Source organism: Saccopteryx bilineata, chromosome 8 (genome assembly GCF_036850765.1).
Source record: "Saccopteryx bilineata isolate mSacBil1 chromosome 8, mSacBil1_pri_phased_curated, whole genome shotgun sequence".
Classification (NCBI taxonomy): Eukaryota; Metazoa; Chordata; class Mammalia; order Chiroptera; family Emballonuridae; genus Saccopteryx; species Saccopteryx bilineata.
In genome coordinates this window covers 36,485,311-36,508,083 of record NC_089497.1, presented here as the reverse complement: position 1 = coordinate 36,508,083, position 22,773 = coordinate 36,485,311, and the positions used below count along the sequence as shown (strand labels likewise).

The window sequence follows — 22,773 nt, the reverse complement described above, 5'->3', positions numbered from 1 at the left end:
GGAATTGCTGGGGGACAAGCTGGGCAGAGCTGCACTGACAGCCCACCACACTGTTCCTAGTTCTTCCACTGGCTCCCCCTGCTGTCGCTTTGGTGGCTGCTGGTTTATGCTCCCCGATTCTGTATGTCTGTGTTCACTGTCACATATCCTGTGCCGGATGCGGTGCACGGCACAGCCGAGAGGCTCAGTGAAGAACTAATGAGGGCATGGGTGCATGATCCGCCACCGGAGTTTATACTCAGCAGTCAAGAGTCAGGACTTGCGAATGGCTCCTTGCTTTCACTAGGAATCACGTAAGTTTAGTAAGAACAGTTTTCCTCACTGCCCATGGGAGGGTTTTTCCTATTTTAGGCACAGGGCAGAATTGTAAATGCTCAAAGTTTCTGGAAGCCTGATTTCCAAGGGGCATGTGTGGGAAGGACCAATGCATTTTAGTTCAACCCTTACGTAACAATCAAGTTTTCATGGGATGCCTTAGTGACAAGATACGCTTTCTAAACTGTCTTTGGCTTATTAAGTGGGGTGGGGACTGAAAAACCCAACATCGGTTAACGTCCAGGGCTCGAGCCTTCTCTTGGCTTCTCTGCACCGTCCCCACGCGGACCTCTGCAGAACCCTTCCCTGGGCGTGGACACTGCTGGTCCCTGCTCCCCTCCTGCCTCTCAGGCCACTCCCGGTGCTCGCCTCTGCTGGCTCTCCTTTCTACAGTGACCCCTTCAATGTTTTTCCTTCCGGTTTTGCCTTAAGGCCTCCTCTCTTTTCACCTATACATTTTTCTCTCCATAATCTCATCTATTCTTACGGCTTCGATTATAGGCATACCTGCACAATGGCCATTTGTTATTCCCCTGGTTCAGTCCCCACAGGTTTTTGCCTTTTTTTTTTTTTCTATTTAAGACACATATATCCTTTCAAGTGAGAACAATATAGTTAATATATGTTTTTCATGACTGGTCAGCCAGTGGCAGGAAGTGCATGTTGGGTATACTCCTGGGTGGAGGGCTCTAGTGGGCCACACTGCACAGTATGTTCCTGGCGTTGCTTTTTCTTTTCCTTGAATTGATGGTGCTTGATAATCCGTGAACTCCACTGTAGTCTCTCCTCTGGTTATTATGTAATATTTTGATTAAAAAGGTTGGACGGAATAGTATGTGAGGCACAGCAAAAGTGCTAAGAAACATTCTCACCTGGATAGTACACTGATCATTTTATAGTTGGCCTGAGGCAGGGGAGGGCACTGAGGAAACAGGTGGTCAAGATCAAAAGCAAATCAGGTAATGGTGGAAGTCTTATGCAATTATAAGGGGTCTCATAAACATTGTAGCCTGGGGAAATGACCAATAATAATTGAATAAATAAGTGAATCAAAGAACAAATGGACAATGTGAGATGCCTGCTCTCCCTTACCTAATATTAACGCTGCCAATAAAACACAAAGCACTCTCACACTGATTGGCTGCAGTGTGAGTACACTGCGTTTTCTCTGAGTATATATAATATTCTGTGACACATTGAGCATTTCATCATGCCTTAAATTTGCACCTATTGCTTATATTCTCTCGTGACAATGCCTTAAATTGGGTGTATTTGTATTGGCAAAGTAAATACCCTTATAGGAAAGTTTTAGTATCCAAATTTATTTGTTTATATCGTCCAGGTTAGTTCTCTGTCTTCACAGTAAGTATGTAATTTTCCAATGCAAAGATATGCTCTAGGTGTTAAGAGTCATCCACACAGCAGAGAAGAGAACACCATCAGGGTTTTCAGCTTTGTTAAATCATGGGAGACAAGAGCTCCCTTCTGGCATTACAGTCGCTCATTAGCCTTTGGTAAATGCGATCTAAAAAGTGACAGATGTGCTACTCTACCAGTAAGCACCAAGAGATGCAGAGAGGAAACTCCTCTGACCAACTTACTGAATAGGGGCCTGGAAACGGAGTGATAGGTGGCTCTTCAGATGGGCCCGGCTGAATACAGTGTCAATACGGAATGGGGGAAAACGGTCTGCACTCTCTATTTCTTTCTAGCTCTTACAAAGCAGACCTGTTTTCTTCCTTTAAATGTAAACATTTATGAGAAACCTACAAATAAAAATGTTTTTTATTCAGTTTCATGTTTCTGTATAGGTTAATTTCCATGAGTGTTAAAATTTACTAGATTTGGTTAAGAGGGAAACATCTTTCTTAGTTTGCAAGGCAGAGACTTAGGACTCAATGTGAAAGAAAAACATTTTTTCTTTCTTTTTTTTTTTTTAACTGAGAAGAGGGGAAACTATGAGAAAGACTTCTGCATGTGTCTGCCATCTACCAGCAACCCCCATGATGCTCAGATCAACTGAGCTATTCTCAGCCCTGAGGCCGAAGCTCAGACCAACCAAGCTATACTCAGCGCCTGGGGCATGCTCTAACCAATGGAGCCTATGGCTGTGAGAAGGGAAGAGGAGAGAAGGGGGAGAGGGAGGGGCAGAGAAGTAGATGGTGGCTTCTCATGCATGCCCTGACCAGAGATCAAACCCCCGGATGCCTGTACACCAGGCTGACATTCTATCCACTGAGCCAACCGGCCAGGGCCAGATAAACATTTTCAATATAAAGAAATGCCCAAGGCTTACAGTTTTGTTAATAGTTTGTTTCCAGGACAAGGATACTGCATAATAAATGACCTGTTACCAAGAGAAGATGTAGCTAATATCTTCCTGGAGAAACTGACATTTGTAAACTGAATTAGCAGGAATGGCTTCTAAGAATTTTGCAAGCCTGATCTTAAATGATATTATAAAAGTAACCCTTTGAGTAGTAAGTTTTTTTCATGCTTGCTGACCCCTGGGAGTGAGTTTGTTTTCAAAAAATGAAATTAATTCCAGTTACAGTTTTAGTAACTTAAAATCATGTTTGTTTGATAACCAATTTATGGAAACAAGAAGAACATATATTTTCCTTTTTTTAATGTTGCCTTACACGTGTACAATCGTACTCTGGTTGGTCAGGAGGCACGAGGGCGTACATGGACATTCGTACTACTCAAAGGGTTAAGCATTTTAAAACAGTAAATTGATTCCTAAATTATAGAAACAACCACTTTTCTCCATATACACAACAGGATTGAGAATCCCTCTCAAAAGGGGTGGGGGAATAAAGTGGCCTATTGGGGGATTTTCCACTATATGTCCATCTCTTCCTAATTTCATCCTTTCTTTATGAGGTCCCAGAGATGCTAGAGGTGCCTTAATAATGACGAATGAACAACCTGTGGTAAAAACTGTAAACTACAGAGCAGTGGTCTCAAACTCTTGTTTCCTAATAGGACTTTCTGGAAATGCAAATTCTCAGGCCTCACTCCAGACTTAGTAAATCTGAAACCTTGGGGGTGGGGCTCAGCAATATGTGTTTAAATAAGACTTCTAGGTGACACTGAAGTTATTTAAAGTTTGAGAACCTCTACTAAGGCTAATTAAAACAAGAATTTCTAGAGTCTTAATGTTTTCTCAAAGGTAATGGGTGTTTTATGAAGCAATTATAAAAGCTTTAGGGATATGATCACAGTAATTATAGCCTATTATATTTCTGCAATATATATGCTCATAGCAGATTTTAGTAGGTAATTTTGTTAGTTCATCTAGTTAGGTCTTGTTTAGTTTTATATAAACCAGGCCAATATTAGGCTGACAATAAAGTCAACTCATGAGATGTTGAGAATGAACCTTATAGTTCTCTTGGGTCAGCAGAGGAAAGTGACTAGAGAAGTTATATACTGGGGAGAAGCAAGTATTTACCTTATATAATCACACACAACATTTACAACTCAATAACAAGGTACGTAATAATTTGTTTAATTTGCTTAGGAATTAAAAGGGCTTATATTATCAACCTAGGCAAAATATGACTACCAAAAATAATATGCTGAGTTTGGAGGGAGCTGCATTTGGTTTTAGGGCAAAACATTTTATTTTGGATTTTTCCACTATGCATGCCTTCCTCTGTTATGATGCCTTGAAACAACTCATAAGTTTCCAAGTCAATTATTACTTTTTTAAGCTTCCTCAAATCTTCTATGTGGCCCATGGTAAAAAAAAGCCCTCAGGAGACAAGCGCTACTGAGCTGAGGGGGTGACATCTGGAAGCATCTCTTTGTACAACTCCCGAGTCAGAAGAGGTTCTTCCCCCTCCCCACCCCGGGGGGGGGGGGCCTCCTCGTGCTTTGAGGAGTGAGTAGACTGAGCAGCAAGGACAAACTGACTTGTTTAAAAAAGGCATGAAATCTCACCCGCCAGAATCAAAGGACTGAGGCTGTCAGACCATAGAACTGCTCCTTCAGGGCTGGCCCGGGCTTCAGGAGCTCTTAATCAATGTGATGCTAGTACCACTTCAGTAATGATAATGCTCTGACTGGTGATAACTGCTGAAAATGCACCAGCACCCCGCTGAGGTGCCCCGTACTTACATTTTAAATTAAGTCCAATACTCTTGGTAGTTAAGGTGCAAATATCAGGTGTGTCAGAGATGAGGCACTCCCCGCCTTTTTAAAATTAATGCGAGAGTGTGGAATTTAATCAAACAGAATATGTGGCAAATATGTTCTCTTTTGAAGGAAGTGTTTCTACACAGTTGGATGGACTAGGCTCGGGTGTCAAGATTAGAGATAAATTTAGTCACCATGGCAAAGGTCCTTTTTAACTCTTGAAAAAGTTATTAGTATCAAACAAATGTATGTTTAACAGTGGAGAAAAGCAAGGAATTATTAAATAAAACTATCTCCCTGGACAGTGAAAAGAGCCCGTTTATCATAATCAGAAATTATAATAAATCTTAATTTAGTCAGATTCATCAAGCAAATTGTTCTACGTGAAATAACATCATATATATGTGTGTATGTGTGTGTGTGTATGTATGTGTGTGTGTGTGTATATATATATATATACATACATATATATATATATATATTTTTTTTTTACCACTTTCCTAGCATAGCCCTCAACAGCTAAAGCAAACTCTGTGGCAATGAGCTCTAACCCAGAAGCAGGCAACTGGTGGTGTAAAGTCACAGTGATTGATTGGCACAACTGTCCCAAAAGGAGCAGCATTTTTTTTTAAATGTAAGGGCTGACAGTAATTTATTTCATTTTCAAAGTAAAATGTTGGGTTTTCTCCTGCCAAAGGGATATCATTTTATATTGCACTTACACAGCATTCTTCATTTGATGAATCAAAGTGATTCAATACATCAATATTAAATGGAACAGCCCTGCCTGTCATTTTCTCTCAACCCTATACAAAACTGCTCAGTTCACGATATGCATTTCTCCTCCCCTGGAATTAATAGAGGAAAAGGGGGGAAGGACCTGAAGCAGATAGCACCTCATTTTCAAGAACTAAATACATTTTATTTGCCATAGATAGTGTTCGCTAGAAATGAGCCGATGGTGTAAGCCAGAGCTTTGTGGCAAAGTCAAGCACACCAGAGTTGCCTCCTGATCATACCAACCACGACAATGCTCTCTAGTCTGTGCTCTCTCGCTGGCTGACAACAAGAGAAATCTGAGACCTTGTAAGAGCTGACCTGACCTAAGCCTGGGATTAAACGCTAATAAAAACGCTGTTGAAGCTACACCACAGTGAAAGCTGAGCACTGATGATTTAACAGGCGTCCCCAAACTGCGGCCCCCTGAGGCCGTGTATCCGGCCCCCACCGCACTTCCGGAAGGGGCACCTCTTTCACCGGTGGTCAGTAAGAGGAGCACTGTATGTGGCAGCCCTCCAACGGTCTGAGGGACAGTGAACTGGCCCCCTGTGTAAAAGTTTGGGGACCCCTGAAGGTCAGATTCAGCACTGCACTTGCTGTGAGAGTCATTCACGGCTTCACATTCATTTAGAAATATTCCCTGATTTTTGTGAGCAGTATAATTTCATTACTGGACAAATTCAGTAAATTAGAATCCTATGGTTTTCATGTTGACAGCAATTTTATCAAGCTTTAAAAATAGACCAAAACAAGGCAAAAATGAAATAAAGAATTACTGGACAGTGTTTAATCTGAATAGTTATCGATGGGTATAAAATATATGACTGATCTGACTACGATTAGTGCAAAAAGCAGTGCGCATTCTGTTATGCGTGTTATGGCGGGAACGGCAAGAGGCAGCCTAAAGTTCGGTATACGTCATTAAAACCTCATTCCAGTATTTCCTGAGCTCAGTATGTTTTCTGAACCCAGTAAATATTAAGAAAAAGAATGCCATACCTCTGCGAATTGAAACAAGGCTGATGCTTGACACTGTTTTGAAGGACCATCGGGGCGGGACGTACTTGAAGATATCTGAAAGGAAACAAGTCATTTTTAATGCACAGGGACATTTTCCCATATTAGACTAGTAGCTTTTGCCATATACTTCCTTGGTAGACACGGATAAAGATGAAGACATGAGTCATCACCCTCAATCACTTTTAGAAGAACAGTTGAAATGATAAGGGAAGACAAAGGCCCTGTTTCTAAAAACAGATGATTGAAAAAAACAAGACCAGCTCTGACTCGTTTGTAAGGGTATCAGGTACGTGTCAAACAGCAGTGAGACCTGTTGAGATGAATTTCCTTATTTCAATAAATTTCTTAAAATACTCAAAGCTGGAAGCTCCAAGTAAAGCCAGTCACTCTGTCTGCTCCCTCCACCCCCCACCCCACCCCACCCCCAGCTGTTCTCCGCTGACAGGCAGCTGTGAAGCAATCCTGCAGAAGCACACGCATGCGGGTCAGGATATCTGGGACTGCATCTCAGATCTGTTTCTCACGGGCTACATGACCTTGGGCAGCTCAGCTAATCTTTCTCCTACGTCTTTTTCCCAACTGTAAATTGATGGTGATGATAATAATCTCCATGTTCCTGGACTATGGTGAGAAGAAAATAAGTTCTGGCACTAGAACTCAATAAACTGTTCACTGAGAACGCACAGCATTTCTTCCTTTCGTAACACCCTGTGCGCGAGTGCACGCTCACGCTTCAGCTGCCCGACACTGGACGGGGGATTCTGCCACACCACATTTGGTTTAACTAGAAGACCTTCTGTTTCCACTTGGTAATTACAGTAGCCTCATTAGTTTGTTCTGAGGACCATGTGGATAAGGTTTCCGAGGATTTTTTAAGAGTAAAGTCAATTATTAATTTTGGTTCCACAGCGAACAAGCTTCCATCCAGCTACAGTGAAGGGTGAAAATGAGCCACAGGAGCAGGAATCCTGGCAATATAAATATAAATTCAGCCTATTCCAAGTTCAATAAAAGTCTTTTTCTTCAATTAACTGTGCTCACCAACTCCATCAAAGGATAATTACAAACCAAAAATATACCTTAGTCCTAACTCTTCAACCACAAAAATCATTATTTAATCTCAATTAAATGAGGTTCATTAGAAGAACAATGATACCAGTTGGTGATACAGTTATCAAATGGTATCAAAGTGATATTTAGGGGTAAGAAAGAGTAAAAAGAGATATGGAATCATTGATTTTATCCCGATGAGGCCCATAGGAATTTTAATTCCACTGTATGTTTTGAATCAGACATATAAGCATTTTTAGAACACCAGTAAAAAGATAAAAGATCCCCTAGATCCTCTTTAACAAACTAGGTATAAACAATTATAAACAGGTAAGATTTAACCAAGTGCTCAGAAGACACTGAAGATATTTCAGGGTAAAATTGTAGACCTTTCCATGGTTAAACCATGAAATCTATCATTTCAAAAGACCGCTATGGGCAAGTTGTGAGAGATTGCAACTATGAACCCACAAGGATTTTCCTGAAGTCCTGGGAATTATAAACCAGGTACGTACTGCTTCAGATATCACTTGTCATTCCTACCAGTCATCTATAAAAGTTTGGGAAGATAAACAGTTTATGTAAGGAAAAATGTCTTTCTTCAAGGTTTACGTCAGTGAACAAAACAGAATCAATGGTATAAATACCATCTAGATTTTTGGAAAGCATTTCACAGGTTTCTAAACAAATGTTTATTTTACATATTAATATGGGGATAAAGGAGATATTCAGTTAATGACATGAGTAGGGAGCTCCTGACGAAATATTAGATTGGGGACCCTTTATATAAAACAATAGGGTCAGGAGATCTCTTTGGAATCCTCCATTATGCTGTAAAACCCACAAAAACGAACATATGCCGATACAACCAAATTTCATGTAAAATTCAGAGATTTCATTAGATCCCTGGGGGTTCAGAAATCAATGATTAAGGGTCTCTGTTTTCAAAGTTGGGACCAACGTTGTTTAACACGTCTATAACTACTGGAGAAGAGAGCGCAGAGCGAATCCTTTATGACATCAATGCTTTCGGAAACAGTACATGAAGCGATTGGAATTCATGCCACATCTCACAAAAAGACAGAGAGGAGAGTGACAGATCAGGAAGAGCACGTGAGCAAATATTATAGCATCCCTACGCTATCTGCAGGGCATGTGGGCATACTATAAACAATGTCTTAAAAGGAATGGCTTAATATGTCACTGTAAAAGGCAGTTTGCCAATGAAAATGTTGGGAACCACCAGAAAAGCATACTAGAAAGGGAAAAAAAATCTGAAACTAAAAAAATACTCTTCTTGTACAAAAACTGAAAATTGTCACACGACAGGCAAATGTTTGGAGGGTGACAGTGAGAGAGAGGGTCTAGCGAGAGACAACTCGAATGATCAAGGGAAGACGATGCACTTCAGAGAAAATTGATCGATGGTGGTTCCATATTGAGTTCTAGGGCAAATGAAGATATTTTGGGAAACAGTCTTAACCTTCACACTTGGAATCAAGGATAACGTGCTTTTCCTCATCATCTCTTTCAACCAATGTTGGAGATGTACTGGGCCCAGGAGGTTTGACAAGAGACAATAAGGCTTCAAAAACTGCCACTCGATGCTCAAGTTTCATCTTAAAAAAATGCGTGCTAAAAAAAAGGAATGTGTGGCCAACGGACAACCATGAGTTGCCATGAGTTTTCTGATTTAAACACTTGACACGTGACTAAAGTCCAACAATAATCCATTTATATTCTCAATTTTATAATCCATGAGTAAAAAGTGATCGATGAGGCTAAAGTGTAATAATATGCAGATCAGCTTTTATAAATACTCAGTTATTCCTTAATTAAGAGACTCTGGTATTCCAAAATATCTTTTCAAAAATTTGATTCTATTTTCCCATTTACGGTTAATTGAGCTAAGCTGTCATCAGCCTAAATTTAAGCTCATTTCACAATTTCCTTATGAAGTATAAACTGCGGTATAGTACCTCAGCAAACTGAAACAACGGTGACTTCTGGCGCAATTCCGGGGATTCAGAAACATCAGGCCTGCAAGAGCCAGAGGACACCTGTAACAAAGAAAGACGGTGTGAAGAAGCATCACAGAAGTAGTGTCGGGAATACAACAGAGGATAGTGCCACCTGAAACGTTCCTATTGGAAGAAAGAAAGGGTGTGATTGCCCCAGTTTGAGGCAATACTGTGACAAAAAAGTAGTTAGAGCTGCAAAGTTTTATACATTTGCCATTCAATTGCAAATGATGCCATAAATCACAGATGAGATTGTAAGACAATGCATTTTAGAAAGTTAATATTCACCTAAAAAATGTCTACAGTGATGCCCATTTGAGCTCCTGGCTTTCTGCCACCAGATCGAAAGAACTGTCTCCTTCCTGCATGTTCTGTGTTTCTCTACTACTTCGTATCACCAGGCTACATGGCCACTCAAATGAGGTGTGAAAATACAGACCTTTCGGGAAAACAGAACTAAACTCAGATTCGTGTTTCCCAGGGTTTTATGTGTTTACACATAAGCCCCAATCTTAGAAAGGTTAGTATTTACATAAGAGGGATTTCTCTTATACTACATATTTTCTTTTGTACTCTTTTTATCTTGTCAGGTAAACATTTTAAGGCTCTGCTATTTTCATATGTGATTTTCATTTTATTAACTACAGTTATGAAAACATCACTGATTCTTTATCCTTTCAAAATTCTTGCTATTAATTCAGTACTCTTCTCAGGGTACACAGTTCCTCTTTCATTTTAATGTGGAAAACCGACTCATATCTGCATTTGAGCGACATAAGCATTTTAGGTAGACGGCTGTAATTCAAATATCATAGGAATCACAATTTTAGAGAGGGAAGGATTTAATTATTCCTTTGATCTAACCCTTTTTACAGTTGAAGGAACTTGGCACCAGAGTGGTAAGTAACACCACTCCCCTCCCCTACATTCAATAACCTTTTCATTCCTTATGTACAAGGCACTTAGCATTGATCACCACGAGACCTAACTATCTGTCTACTGTCCGTCTTCTCTGCTTTGTTTCACACAGAATCCTCAATACCGCCTGGGTACAATATAGATACTCGACGTATCTGTCCAATGGACTAAATGAAAGTTGACCACTGGCCTTCTAAATCACACATCAGTGTATTCCTTTCCCTCTCTCTTGAATGACAAGGTTAGGGAATGCTAGGGGAAAAAAGTTATCTTTCACTTTAAAAGAAAAATGAATTACAGCAGAAAGACCATCTACAATGTTATCTACTAAAGATAAGCATACTCATATTCTGTGTATATTTTTCCAGTTGTATACACAGGTAATATGTTCAACAAAAATAAGATATGGCAACTGTAGTTATAGAATGTTCTTTAAAAAAATGCATTCGTTCTCCTGTGTTAGTAAGCCTTTTCCAATGTAGTTTTAACGGCTGCTAGTGATTATATTAGATGGCTGAATCCAACAGAAAGAATTGACAGTCACTCAGGTTACATTCCTGAAAATAGTCTCTCACTGAACTTCTTCATTAGGCTGAGGATGTGATTCTCAAAGTGTCACAGACACTTGGGCAGGCACAAGCATTTGAAACTTTGTCACCTTTAGATCTGAAAGAGTAATGGCCAATCTCTCTCAGAGATAAGCTCCACAGAGAAGACTCAAAGCTTTGATTAATGCTGCAGCCTGTGGCTGGACTCAAAGCCTGCCTCCCTCACTGGCACTTGACTGCTGGACAAGTTGTGTGCTAAATGGCCCGCCAGTGTTTTTATTTGCTCCCCAGGGATTCAAAGCTGGGGAGACACAAAATGCACTAAAAAGCAGGCCAACCAATCCTGAAATTACAAGCCACAAAAAAATTCCTTATTAGACGAGTATTCGAACAAAATCTATCTTTGTACTGTAATTTGGGAATAATAAAAATGGTTTTAAAGACATTCTGTGTGCTTAGCCCCTAGATAACTTGGTAAATAACAAACTTGATTTAAAATCAAACATAGGATTAAATGAAATTTATAATGTGTCTTTATGAAACTTTAATTAATGTTTGTCGTCCACATGACAGAAATCTACAAAAGATATTTGGGTTAAATATATTATCATTTAAGGGAGCTATACAGTATGAAGTCTGCATAACATGTATTCTTATTGCAGATGCATTAGAAATATTTACCATTTATAAGGAGTTAGACTACCCTATGGCTTAGAATTCAAATTAACTGTAAGAATTCAAATTAACTGTAAGTGAACTTTCATTCAAGGGCCATTTATAGATTATTTGGCCATAACTATACAAGTCATGAAGTTTTATATTAAACAAGACCCTCTGCAAATTGTTCTGAAAGGCACAAATAAAACTTTCTTTTTAAATGGAGAGTTCAAATGCGAGCAATTATCAAGGTATGTGCAATGCCGCACATGTTATGTCAGCTGCACCATGCAATCAAAGATGTCTACGCATGTGTGCTGTGCTCACCATGCACCTGCGTGCACAGCACATGTACAGCCAGTTCCTGCTGACTAAGTTGATTCTGTTTGTGTGTATGAAGACAAAGAATCTCAATGGCCTGGACAGGAATAACACAACGCGGCTGTCCAACGGTTAAAACAACAGGAACAGCCTCACTAAGGCTATGCATCGGACTCCAGTGGACAATGTCCTTTCTAAAAATCTAGTTACTCTTACTTTAAAGCAGCGTGGGTTTAACATACATCTTCAGTGTAGTATAATGGAAACAGAACAAAATTAGGAGCCAGGTAAAGTGGGTTACTACTAAACTGTAAGACTACCTGATTCTTTAGTCTACAGCAGAATAGAAGCAGAAAATCAGATGGGGCCAAGAATGGGGGTAAGAAAAAGAAAGAAAGTTGAGAAACAAACAGTGCCAGAAGCAAGAAGACACAGAGGGAAGAGAGCAAAGCCAAAAAGAAAACAGACACAAATGTTTAGAAAGCATTGGAGTCTACCTAAAAGAAACTAGAGTAGGACAAATAGCCCCACAGTTTCTGCTGAAGGCATCAGTTCATTGCAGTTATTAATGTTTATAGCCACGATTCTAAGTTGTCAAGATAAGAATAAAATATATCCTTTATTAAAAGGCAGAGATGCATGCCATACATGCTAGACATATTTCCATCCTAAACTCAAAATGTAAAAATGGTTCAATGGCATGGAAGATGTATATATATGGAGAGTCATTTTTGAGTGCTTGATAAACAAGGCATCTAACGCAAGGGTGCATGGTATGCACACACACATTTGGTAAAGAAATCTGGGGTTATATCCACATAAAAGAGAGAGGGTACTTCCCACAAAAGGCTGCTATTTGAGTAATGTTATTAGTTGAAGGAGCCCAGGCCTTGCTGCCTCGTGGTTTGTACTTACAGCGCTCCAAATTACCTACTAGGTAGGGTATACTTTGTATAGACAAACATCAACTCCTCAGTGTCCACTCCTAGGCTAGTGTCAGCTTACCTTCCAAATATAAGATAATATAAGGACTCAAAGGTATCTGTTCCTTAATTACGAGGAAAGAAAAGATACTGAATGAACAGAGGTTAAATAAAGCGAGAAAAAGAAAAACCCAGTAAGTGGTTTCTCGAAATAGTCCTTGAAATAATCCATAAAGCCACTAGGTGTAGCTATATACCCAAGAAAGAAAACAGCTCAAGGGATTTCACGGGTAAAGTTAACCACATACTCAACTTCCTTTAAACCCAATCTTCCCTTTGGTTTAGCTATAAGTCACAATAACCAAGAAAGATGAATATTAGTATAATTAAGAGTTATGATGAAGTAGTATTTTTTTTCTTCACAGGTGCAATTCAGAGCTTGAAAACCATAGATATAGACCCACGATCCAGGCCCCTGATATATAACAAGACCACACCAGTCAGATGCACTGCAGTGCTTAGGAAAGCTGGGTATTACCAAAAGCCTGTTACTACTGCACAAGGCACAATGACCTCAGCTACTCCCAGCTGGGCTGTGATGAACAGTCAACGAAACGTAAGTGTGCCGCCTGTACCTGAACTACACATCCCTGCCCTTGCTAATTCAAATATTTACTGAGTACTCACTCCTTCCCCAAATATTCAATGAACACCTATGATATGTCAGCCCCCCAAACTGCTGTTTTCAAGATGCTTACATTCTATGCATATGCATTGTACGTGGGGAATAAAGGAACACTAAGGGAGTGTGTCCTGTGTCCAGCCCTTAAGTTGCCTGCTGTTCAAATGCAGGACAAGGGTACACATTTAAGAGTGTAAGTGCACAATGGTGGACTGTTACAAGGCCTGTGGGAGGACAGAGAGGCAGCCTCCACTCCTTCTAGGGAGGCTGGGAGGAGATAAGGAGCATCTGAGATAGACCTAGAAGGAACACCGAATTGTAGAAGAGGCGCTAAACAGCAGGAGGAACCATATGAAGACAAGAGCCCTGTATGTGTGAGAAGCGGTGACTTGCCTGGTGTGGCCAAAGATGAAGACGTCTGGGAATGTACTGGGAGATGAATCAGGCTGAGAGGAATTGGAATTCTATGTTAAGTTTGAAAAGTAGACTGAAGGTAATGGGGAGCCAGCCAAGGTTTGCAGTCAGAGTCGCTGCATAATGAGCTACATGCCGTTAGATAATTCTGTCAGTGCGGTGCACGGTGACCTTGACTGGGAAGGGAAAGGAAGGAAACAGACCCGCTGAGATGTGGGGCCCCAATTAAATCCGAGATGGTCTTTCCGAGGCCTCAGTAATTGTCTGGAAGGATGTCAGCGCTGACGAAGGCAGGGGAGAGAGACAATGCCAGTTTTTCTAAGGTAGGTTAAGGCATTACACTGAAAAAGGGGGCGTGAGGGAAGGAGAAGGCTAGGCGGGGCGGGATGTGGGCTGTCTGCTGTGGCAGGAGAGGGCTTGGGAGAGAGATTCCATCTCAGAGTTCAGGTGTAAAAACTGTCAAGTTCTTGGGTGACTCCAACACTCATACACTTGGGGGCTTTTGTCAGGTATCTTTCCGTGACAGAGTGCCTGAGCGATCATTTATTTCCATTTAATATGAGGTATTAAATGAAGCTCTGAAGGGAACTTCATCTTAAACACAGGTCAATTAAATGCAAGCTTTTAAGTTAGCCCTTCGAAACGTTCTTAAGGATTAAAATGAAGCCACTCTTAATTAAACCTAAAGTGGGTTAAGGAGAACCTGAGTCCTACAGCACTGTGCTCGGCCGGCTGGTACCAGGACTGAGCTACAGCCGAGGAGAGGCTTACCCTGCAGAGCACAACCAAACACGGCCACACAGAACTGCGCACTCCCCAAACCAGAACACGTGTTAAACCATCTGGCGGAAAGGGATGTAACAGTACTTCAAATACGGATGTAATAATTTATTCATTTAATAAATACGATATAATCAATCACCTTTCCTCTGTCTCAGATTCCAGCTAGTTCATCATTTAATGAAAAATATAGGGGTTTAAACCCTAGCATTAAGACTTTCTTGCTCTATGACCTTGAAGAGGCTATTTTCATCATTTATGAAATGGAGATAATAATAATAAACCAACTTCACAGAACTCATGGGAGGACGAAATGAGATCATCACCGTACGTGCTTAGCACAGTGCCCGGCGCCAGAAGCAGGACTCGCGAGAGAAGCAGCCTGCACTGAGGTCTGGAGGGCTGAGTCACAAAGGCCCCTGTCTGCTACTCAAAGACCGGTGCTAGTCCTCCTCCCCCCGGGTTCAAATCCCAGTTCTGTCACTTTGTAGCTGCAGTCTTGAGAAGGTTATTCAACCCTTATCTGCTTCTATTTCCTCACCTGATCGTTTAATGTTGACTTAAAAGGAAAATCAGGCTGAATTCTTATAGTTGTTATGAAAATCCCAGGTTACTCTTACGTAACGTACTTAAGAACAATGTCTGGAATGAAGGAAGTGATCACTAAATGTTAGTAGCACCACTGATCACATTACAGGCAAGCGGAGAGCCCTGAAGCTTCAGTCCTTACGTGATTCCCAATCTCCAACGGCTTCAAGTCTTCTGATGAGTCAAGTCTTACACACAACAATGAGCAAAATTTTAATACTTTTATTATAGAGGTTGTAATAAAGAACACAACCAACTAAATAAAATCAAGTGCTATAATATAGAACTCTGACAGTAAAAACTATGAGGGAGTAAGAAGAGATCAAACTTGGCTCCAAAAAAAAAAACCCACAGAAAGGGCTTCCTGGAGGAGGTGAGAGATTAATATTACATATATAAAACAACATATATTTATCATTTTCAAATTTCAGTCATATCAAAACGTTTTGTTTTTAAATAGGCAGATGGTGATCAACAAATGGAAATCAACGTGTTTCTCTCCGAGGCCAGGAGTATGTGAGGAACTGCTATCTCTAAAAACCTAATCCTAAAACACTACCAGGGAGACTTGTTTCCGGTTTGTTCCCTGCTGTGTCTGGAACACAGAAAGCGTTCAATGAACACCTGTCAGATAAATCAATGTGTACAAAGATGGCTCACAGTTCCTACTATACTGTTCAGTTCCTATCCAGGACCTGTAAGTCTCTTAAAGGAGCTGTGCCATCATCTGCTAGCATTTTCTCCACCAACTCTGAGGCTAACCCAGCTATCCTACTACTCAAGTTGAACTTCCCATATTGGTGTCTCTTAGGCACTAAAAAGCTGTTTTCTCCTTGAGCACTTGGTGATAAAGAGAGTACATTACAACTGTACTTTCCTACAAGTTTTCAATGAACAGGAACTGTGTGCGTGCCCACGCCCGGCTAGTAAAGCACACTATACAGCCTGAAGAAGTAAGCCCAATATAATGTAAGCTTTCAAGTTAAGTAGGAAATGCCTAGAATAACATGGTCATAACACTAAGTACCTACAAGAATGCTTTTCACGAGAGTTAAAAATGCCTTACAGGTTTTATTTAATTAAAATCTTCACAGATGTCTGGGGAGTTAGACACAAGAGAATATTATTAGCTCCATTTTACAGGATGGAAAGCAAAGAAAAAAGTGGCTTGATCATAACTTGACTGTCCTTTCTCTTGGTTCCAACAAAGGAATCAGGCATTCTAAAATCACAGACCCAAAGTCTAATACATTTTGTATTAGAAAAAGTCAAACTTTCCATACATTCGAAAGTTTGACTTAAGTCATTCAACTCAATAGACATTGAGCCTTCAAACCTTTTCACCAGCTACGATTACTCTGCCTGACTTTTCTAACTTCCCACTATTCTCCAAACCCTCTTCTTAGGTCCAATACTGAATGTGGTCCTCTCCAATATTAATCCAACCTATTCTATACATTATACGTTGAATAATCTCCCCCCCTTCTCTGAATTGTATCACCTCCTGCCTTTATTTTTAAATTTTAATTTAGCCTAATATTTTTATTAACGTAAAAAATATAAGTGTATAGAAGATTTTTAGTCCTGAAGATTATCTCTAGAAACTCTAGATCAAATAGTTATACTCTATTTATTGCATTTTCATCTGTAGATAACTTGATTTGAAACATAAGGGCTAAAAAAACTCTCTTAATATAACTGCCTTCCCTTTAGTTCTTCCCAGAGTTTGATGTGAACATTATAACTTCTATGTCTTCAACTTTTCCTTTCTTATTACTTTAAAAATTTATATGTTTAGGCCTGACCTGTGGTGGCGCAGTGGATAAAGCGTCGACCTGGAAACGCTGAGGTCGCCGGTTCGAAACCCTGGGCTTGCCTGGTCAAGGCACATATGGGAGTTGATGCTTCCAGCTCCTCCCCCTTCTCTCTCTTTGTCTCTCCTTTCTCTCTCTCTCTGTCTCTCCCTCTCCTCTCTCAAATGAATAAATTAAAAAATAAAATAAAATATCCCTTAAAAAAAATTTCTATGTTTACTCAAATCTCTGGGCATCCATTTGAACAGAAGGGTTCTCTGTAGCCCCCTACTAGCCTATTTTCGGCCGGCACCTATATCATGTTTAACTGATTAAACAACTTCCATTTGCTTTCTGATATAAATAGGTTTGCTAAAATCTCATATTCACTGTAAACATTCCTTTTCATCTCCTTTACTATTCTTGGTTTATTTCCTAATGGGACATCTCTGCTTACATTGTATATATTTTACCCAGTCTCAGTAGCTAATTATATTTGGGGACAGCATGATTTCATCAACGTTCACTGCTTTATTATTTCAGTATCTCAAGATTATTTTCAATAATGAACTAAATATACTGCCGCAAAAATTAGGGGATATTTCAAAATGAACATGAAGTGATAAAAATTTTTTATTGATTTTTTTTATTAAACAAGAATATCAGAAAAGCAAACAAGTCAAATAAAGTTGTTCAATTATGCAAATGAGATGCAAAACCAACTGTTATTTCATTGGTGAGAATGCACTATAGAAAAGGCTGAAAGTCCTGGAGTATCTGCACGTTCCCTGATCCCCTAATTTTTGTGAGCAGCTCTCAGATGATCACAAACTTTGTGAGTGGCTCTAAGATGAAAAATAGGGACTATGCAGAAAAAAGCTTTAAAAAGCTGTACATATTTTTTCAAGTAAATCAGGGTTTAATTTAGATTGTCAGTATACTTACATTGTCAAAAACTAACTTCATTTTGATAAACATCTCAAACATCCCACCCAAAATGGTAAGAAATAAAGTGACTGTAAATGGCTGTAGAGTTTTTCCTAATAAAAGCAGCAGCAGTTGTTCAAAATTATTTTTTTCTCCTATTTATGACTAAGGAGCTTTCTTACTAACAACCTTAGTTTGTAATGTTTTTCCATTCCTCCCTTCCCCCCATCATATGACTGCACTGAATGCACATTATCTTGTCACTTTATTAAATACTTCCTTTTCTAAAGCAACAAGAAATAAATCATTTGTAAAAGCAAGTGAGTATAAAAAGTTGTATTCTTAGAAATGGTTCCTTAAAGAAGTAACTGCTGGCAACTTCTTTCTTAGCTATATGATTCACTTCATTTTTATTAATAGCAAGCGAGACAGAGACAAACAGGAAGGGAGAGGGATAGGTAGATTCAGCTCATAGTTGCGGCACTTCAGCTGTTCATTGATTGCTTCTCATATGTGACTTGACCAGGGGGCTCCAGCAGAGCCAGTGACCGCTTGCTCAAGCCAGCAACCTTGGGCTTCAAGCCAGCGACCTTGGGCTTTAAGCTAGTGACCTTGGGCTTCAAGCCAGTGACCATGGGGCCATTTACCACACTCAAGCTGGTGAGCCCACGCTCAAGCTGGCAATCTAAGGGTTTTGAACCTGGGCCCTCAGCCTTCCAGGTTGATGCTTTTTCCACTGCGCCACCACCTGGTCAGGCTGATTCATTTCTTAAAGCTAGTAAGCGTTATCTCTTTAGCTTGATAATTCTCAAAATGGCTTCTCTCCCCCACTCCCCATCAGAAATAAAAGGTTGAACACGGCTTGTGTCAGAACTCTGCTGTTCTTAAAAGCGGGGAGAAGAAATTCTCACTAAAGAGTCTAGAAGTAAAACTTTAAGCAAGGGGGGGGGGGAAACATTCTTTTGTTTGACTATTATTTTATCTATCTGTAAGTTCTATAGATGTTTATCAATTTACATTTGTTCCTGAAAGTTAGAAAAAATGCTAAGAGATGTTGGGAAAAAACACACCATTCTAAGCTAACCTGTTAGAAAGGATGATGCTGACTTTCACAGTACAGGGCACTGTTGGAATCACGAGTCAGACTGTGCTGAAAGGTCAAGCGTGCATTGTTATTCCAACATTCACATTCACCCTTTGGAACCTGCTTGGGATACTCCACACCCAAGTGAGGGTTAGTCTGATTGCTATTAGGTAGCAGACATGTGTTGGAAAGTGAACTGATGCTCAAGAACACTATAATGTTTAAGACGTACAAACAGGATAAATAATGAGTATGCAAAGGCACACGTGACCTGTTTACTTTTTCAGCAAAAGATTACTATAATGTCAATAGCTACCAGTCCACCAACTTACATACTCTTTGCTCTACTGAACTGAATGGAATCAAAATAAGTCAAACTGAACATCAACTACTATGGATCCTAAATGTAAACTATTTATAGTTTAATAAAAGGCTTTTGGGATATGAACATCTTACATGGTTATCTTCTAAAATCACTATGTGAACAGGCTTCATCTGTACTCTGTATGGCACACTCACAATTAAAAAAAAAAGAAGGTAAAAAAATATATGTATCTGTAATAATACTGAGCCTAATGCTACTTTGCCCTACATAGCAACTCTGGTTGGGGATTGACAAATTTCCGTCTCAAGTACCTCAGTGTAAAATAACATGACCTTCAGGTTAATTCATCTGGTCTCTGTTAAATGAGTCCAGAATATAGAAGAATTCCACAAATGCAAACTATGCATGGGTAACTGTGACTATCAGCCCATCAAAACCATGCCTAGAAATGTTTAGCAAAAGGAGACCAATACAAGAGAATAAAAGACCATTAAACCAAGGTCATGAGGGCCTGGGTACTTCTCATTTTCCATTTAAAGAATAAAATAACTTTGGAATGCCATGTCTCCTTGATTTTCTAAAACAGAAGTTTGGATTTATTCAGGTACCAGAGAGACAGTTTTGTGCTTTTAAAATCTCATCTTTTCACTAGCAAGTCTAAATGAGAACATGACAGAAGTAGGGAATGTTATGAAGAGTTAAATGAATCATAGGATATCCCCCCGCCCCAAAACACAGACACAGGCTCAATACAAAGTTCTGACAAATGCTAATTATCCGTACGTTGTATTGTTGTATTTCTTACTCTGAGGTTCGTGGAACCCCAAAATCTGCACCTGACTTGTGTTTGTCCTCTTGGGCTCGTTTACACCACTTCTGTTCGTTACCCTCCATAACACATAGACAGAGCTTAATGAAAACAAAAGCGAAGTCTGTTCATGAGCTGTAAACAGTGGATGTGCAGAGCTAACAGTGTGAACAGAATACTAATGCCTGTGTTCTCAGACCCCGGCGTGAGCAGCGAGGGACGCGGAGCCGGCTTACCTCTGACGTGCCGAGAGCATGTTCCCCCGCTAACAGCAGCATGCTCAGTCCTCCCATTTGAGTTGGATCTAAGTCAAAAGCAAATAAATCATCAATTTACAACCATGAAGTATGTACAATCCAGAGTCAAAGAGGAAAACTCACAGAGTAGCAATAAAAAACTAACAGAACCACATATAGCTTTTTGTAGAAAACTTTTCAAAACTCTTTATGCCTGGCATATATGAACTTAGCACGTACACTTTTGTCAACCTTTTTAATACCATTGTGTTCCACCATTCCAACAGAATACATTCTTCAATACTACAGCTGTTCATAACACAAGTTGTGTCCCTAACGTGATGCTTCTTTCCTTGCTGCATGGGGAATTTAGGCAAAAAAGTTTTTTAAACAAAAGAGTGCTTATGGTTATCTTCTAAAACGTTTGAGACTGTTATTCTCAAATTGTTATTTCTGCCATGGAAAATCAGGGCTGATAAAAGTACCAGGTGTCAGAGGAACTAGAGAACAGAGGAAAATTTTATAAACGAACCTGCAAAATCTAGTAAGCTTTGTTCAAATAATCTTTCTTTAAAACTTGAAAAATGATGTCTCTCTGACATATTAAATCTTAGGGGTACAGTCAGGCTCTTTCTTGAAATAGCTTTAAGATTCAAAATGAATCCTTTCTGTACTCCCGAAGGTCTTTGTTTTCATTCCCACAATAATCAACAGAAACAAAAAGGAAAAAGAAAAACAGCAAATTGGTAGATCTATGACCCGGGGTTATAAAAGAAAGTAGTTCAGACATTTAGAACCTATATTCTTTAAGGCTATCTTAAATTAATTAAATTTCAGAACTGCAATGAAATAACATAAGTGAAAAAGCCTAACTCAGTGCCTACTGTAGTGCACATAGGCCCTCAATACATGACTTTTTAATTTTAGGAATCTCTACAATTAAAAATGAAGATCAGGCATACTGTTGCCTAAAAACATTCAAGAGTTTCTGTTTTTGTTTTCATTTTTACATTTGTTTAAAGTTATGCCCTTAAAAATACCTTTGTATACAATCTGTCTTAAGAACTCCTGAAGCAACTATGATCACATTTTCTATAGAAATATTTTTAAAAATTGAAAAAAAAATCTGAAGTAGTTAAATAAAAAATGGAAGATGTTATTCAAGTGGAAAATAGGTCACCAAATGATAGGGTGGTCAAGACTTAATGTTTAAAAGTAGCCACAAAGGAAGACGCACATATAGAATACGCAGGAACATAATGATTTGATGAAATAAGGCTTTTTGTTAGTTAAGAACTTTTTGTGGTTGTTAAAACACTTCCGCCTATTTAAAAATAAAAATCAGGAGAGGGAAATGAATTTAGCAAAATAAAAAAGTTTACTTTGGTTCTTTGGGCAGCTAAATACTTTTGCAGCTGTCAATTTTACAGAGCAGGAGAGTTAGAGGATGGTTTTCTAATAAAGATATAAATGTGTTAATTTAAATTATAAAGTAAAATAGGAAAACACTTATATGATAAATTTTATTTAAGTTATATACCAATGTAACTTTGCAAGAAATCTGCTATAGATACTAAAATACAGACCAAGAAACTACCATCATGCTTTGCGTTAATTTATAATTATATAATGTTACTTAGAAATATCCAAAATATATTTACATCAAGAGTATGCCTTCCCTTCACTAAGAGGGTTTATACTCAATTAAATTCTACGTAGCTTTCCCTTGCTGGAGATCATACAACTGACTGCTTTGAGGTTATTCAAAACAGCAAAAAGTCAAGTGACAAGAACTATAAGGCAAACAAAACAAACCAAAAAACCAGATTCCATGTTGAGGAAAAGCTTAAACTGGCCCCTAATAACCCTACAGTATCCCCTAGATTCAAACAGCTAGGAACCATGTCTTAAAGGCAAACTAATTAGCTTTCATTGTATTGAAAAAAGAACTAGGAATATCAAATCAATGTTAGACACTATATACTAACTTAACAAGGGCTCTGAGCATAGATTTCCAATATCCACCACAAGCCCCTACAGAATGAGATAAATGCAAGAAAGGTGTTTTTATTTTCTTCCTTGTATTTGCTCTGGAGAACAGTTTTTAAAAGCTGACCTATAAATATCTTGGTTGAAATCTAGGTCCTGTTTTAAATTTGTAGGTATAAAAGGTAGAACAATAAGCTGTCAGAAGCAGTGCTAGAAACAGACATCATTCATAATATTATGTAATTTATCTACAATTATTTTTTATTTGTAGAGAGCCACTGTATGCAAAAACCCTACATAGACTGACCCAGATTTAAAATTGGAAGAAAAAGCAATGCAAGATAAATAATAATAGAAGAAATTCAGTTAGAAGCCAATCATCCATATATTCTTTTTTTGGTCCTGATAACAAAACGTTTTATAAAACACGCCAACTGGTATAATCTGGGAA

General features: G+C 39.1%; 1 protein-coding gene across 11 annotated transcripts in view; it reads right to left on the bottom strand.

Moving 5' to 3' along the window:
* Positions 1 to 22,773, bottom strand: part of BBX (BBX high mobility group box domain containing) — a 297,900-nt gene that overhangs the window by 53,008 nt on the left and 222,119 nt on the right. For all 11 annotated transcript variants that reach the window (XM_066241808.1, XM_066241809.1, XM_066241811.1 and 8 more), the window contains 3 exons: positions 20,334 to 20,401; positions 9,288 to 9,368; positions 6,238 to 6,312 (listed from right to left, as the gene is read on the bottom strand). In XM_066241808.1, the coding sequence (XP_066097905.1) occupies positions 6,238 to 6,312; positions 9,288 to 9,368; positions 20,334 to 20,401 (224 nt within the window). The remainder of the gene's footprint in view (positions 1 to 6,237; positions 6,313 to 9,287; positions 9,369 to 20,333; positions 20,402 to 22,773) is intronic.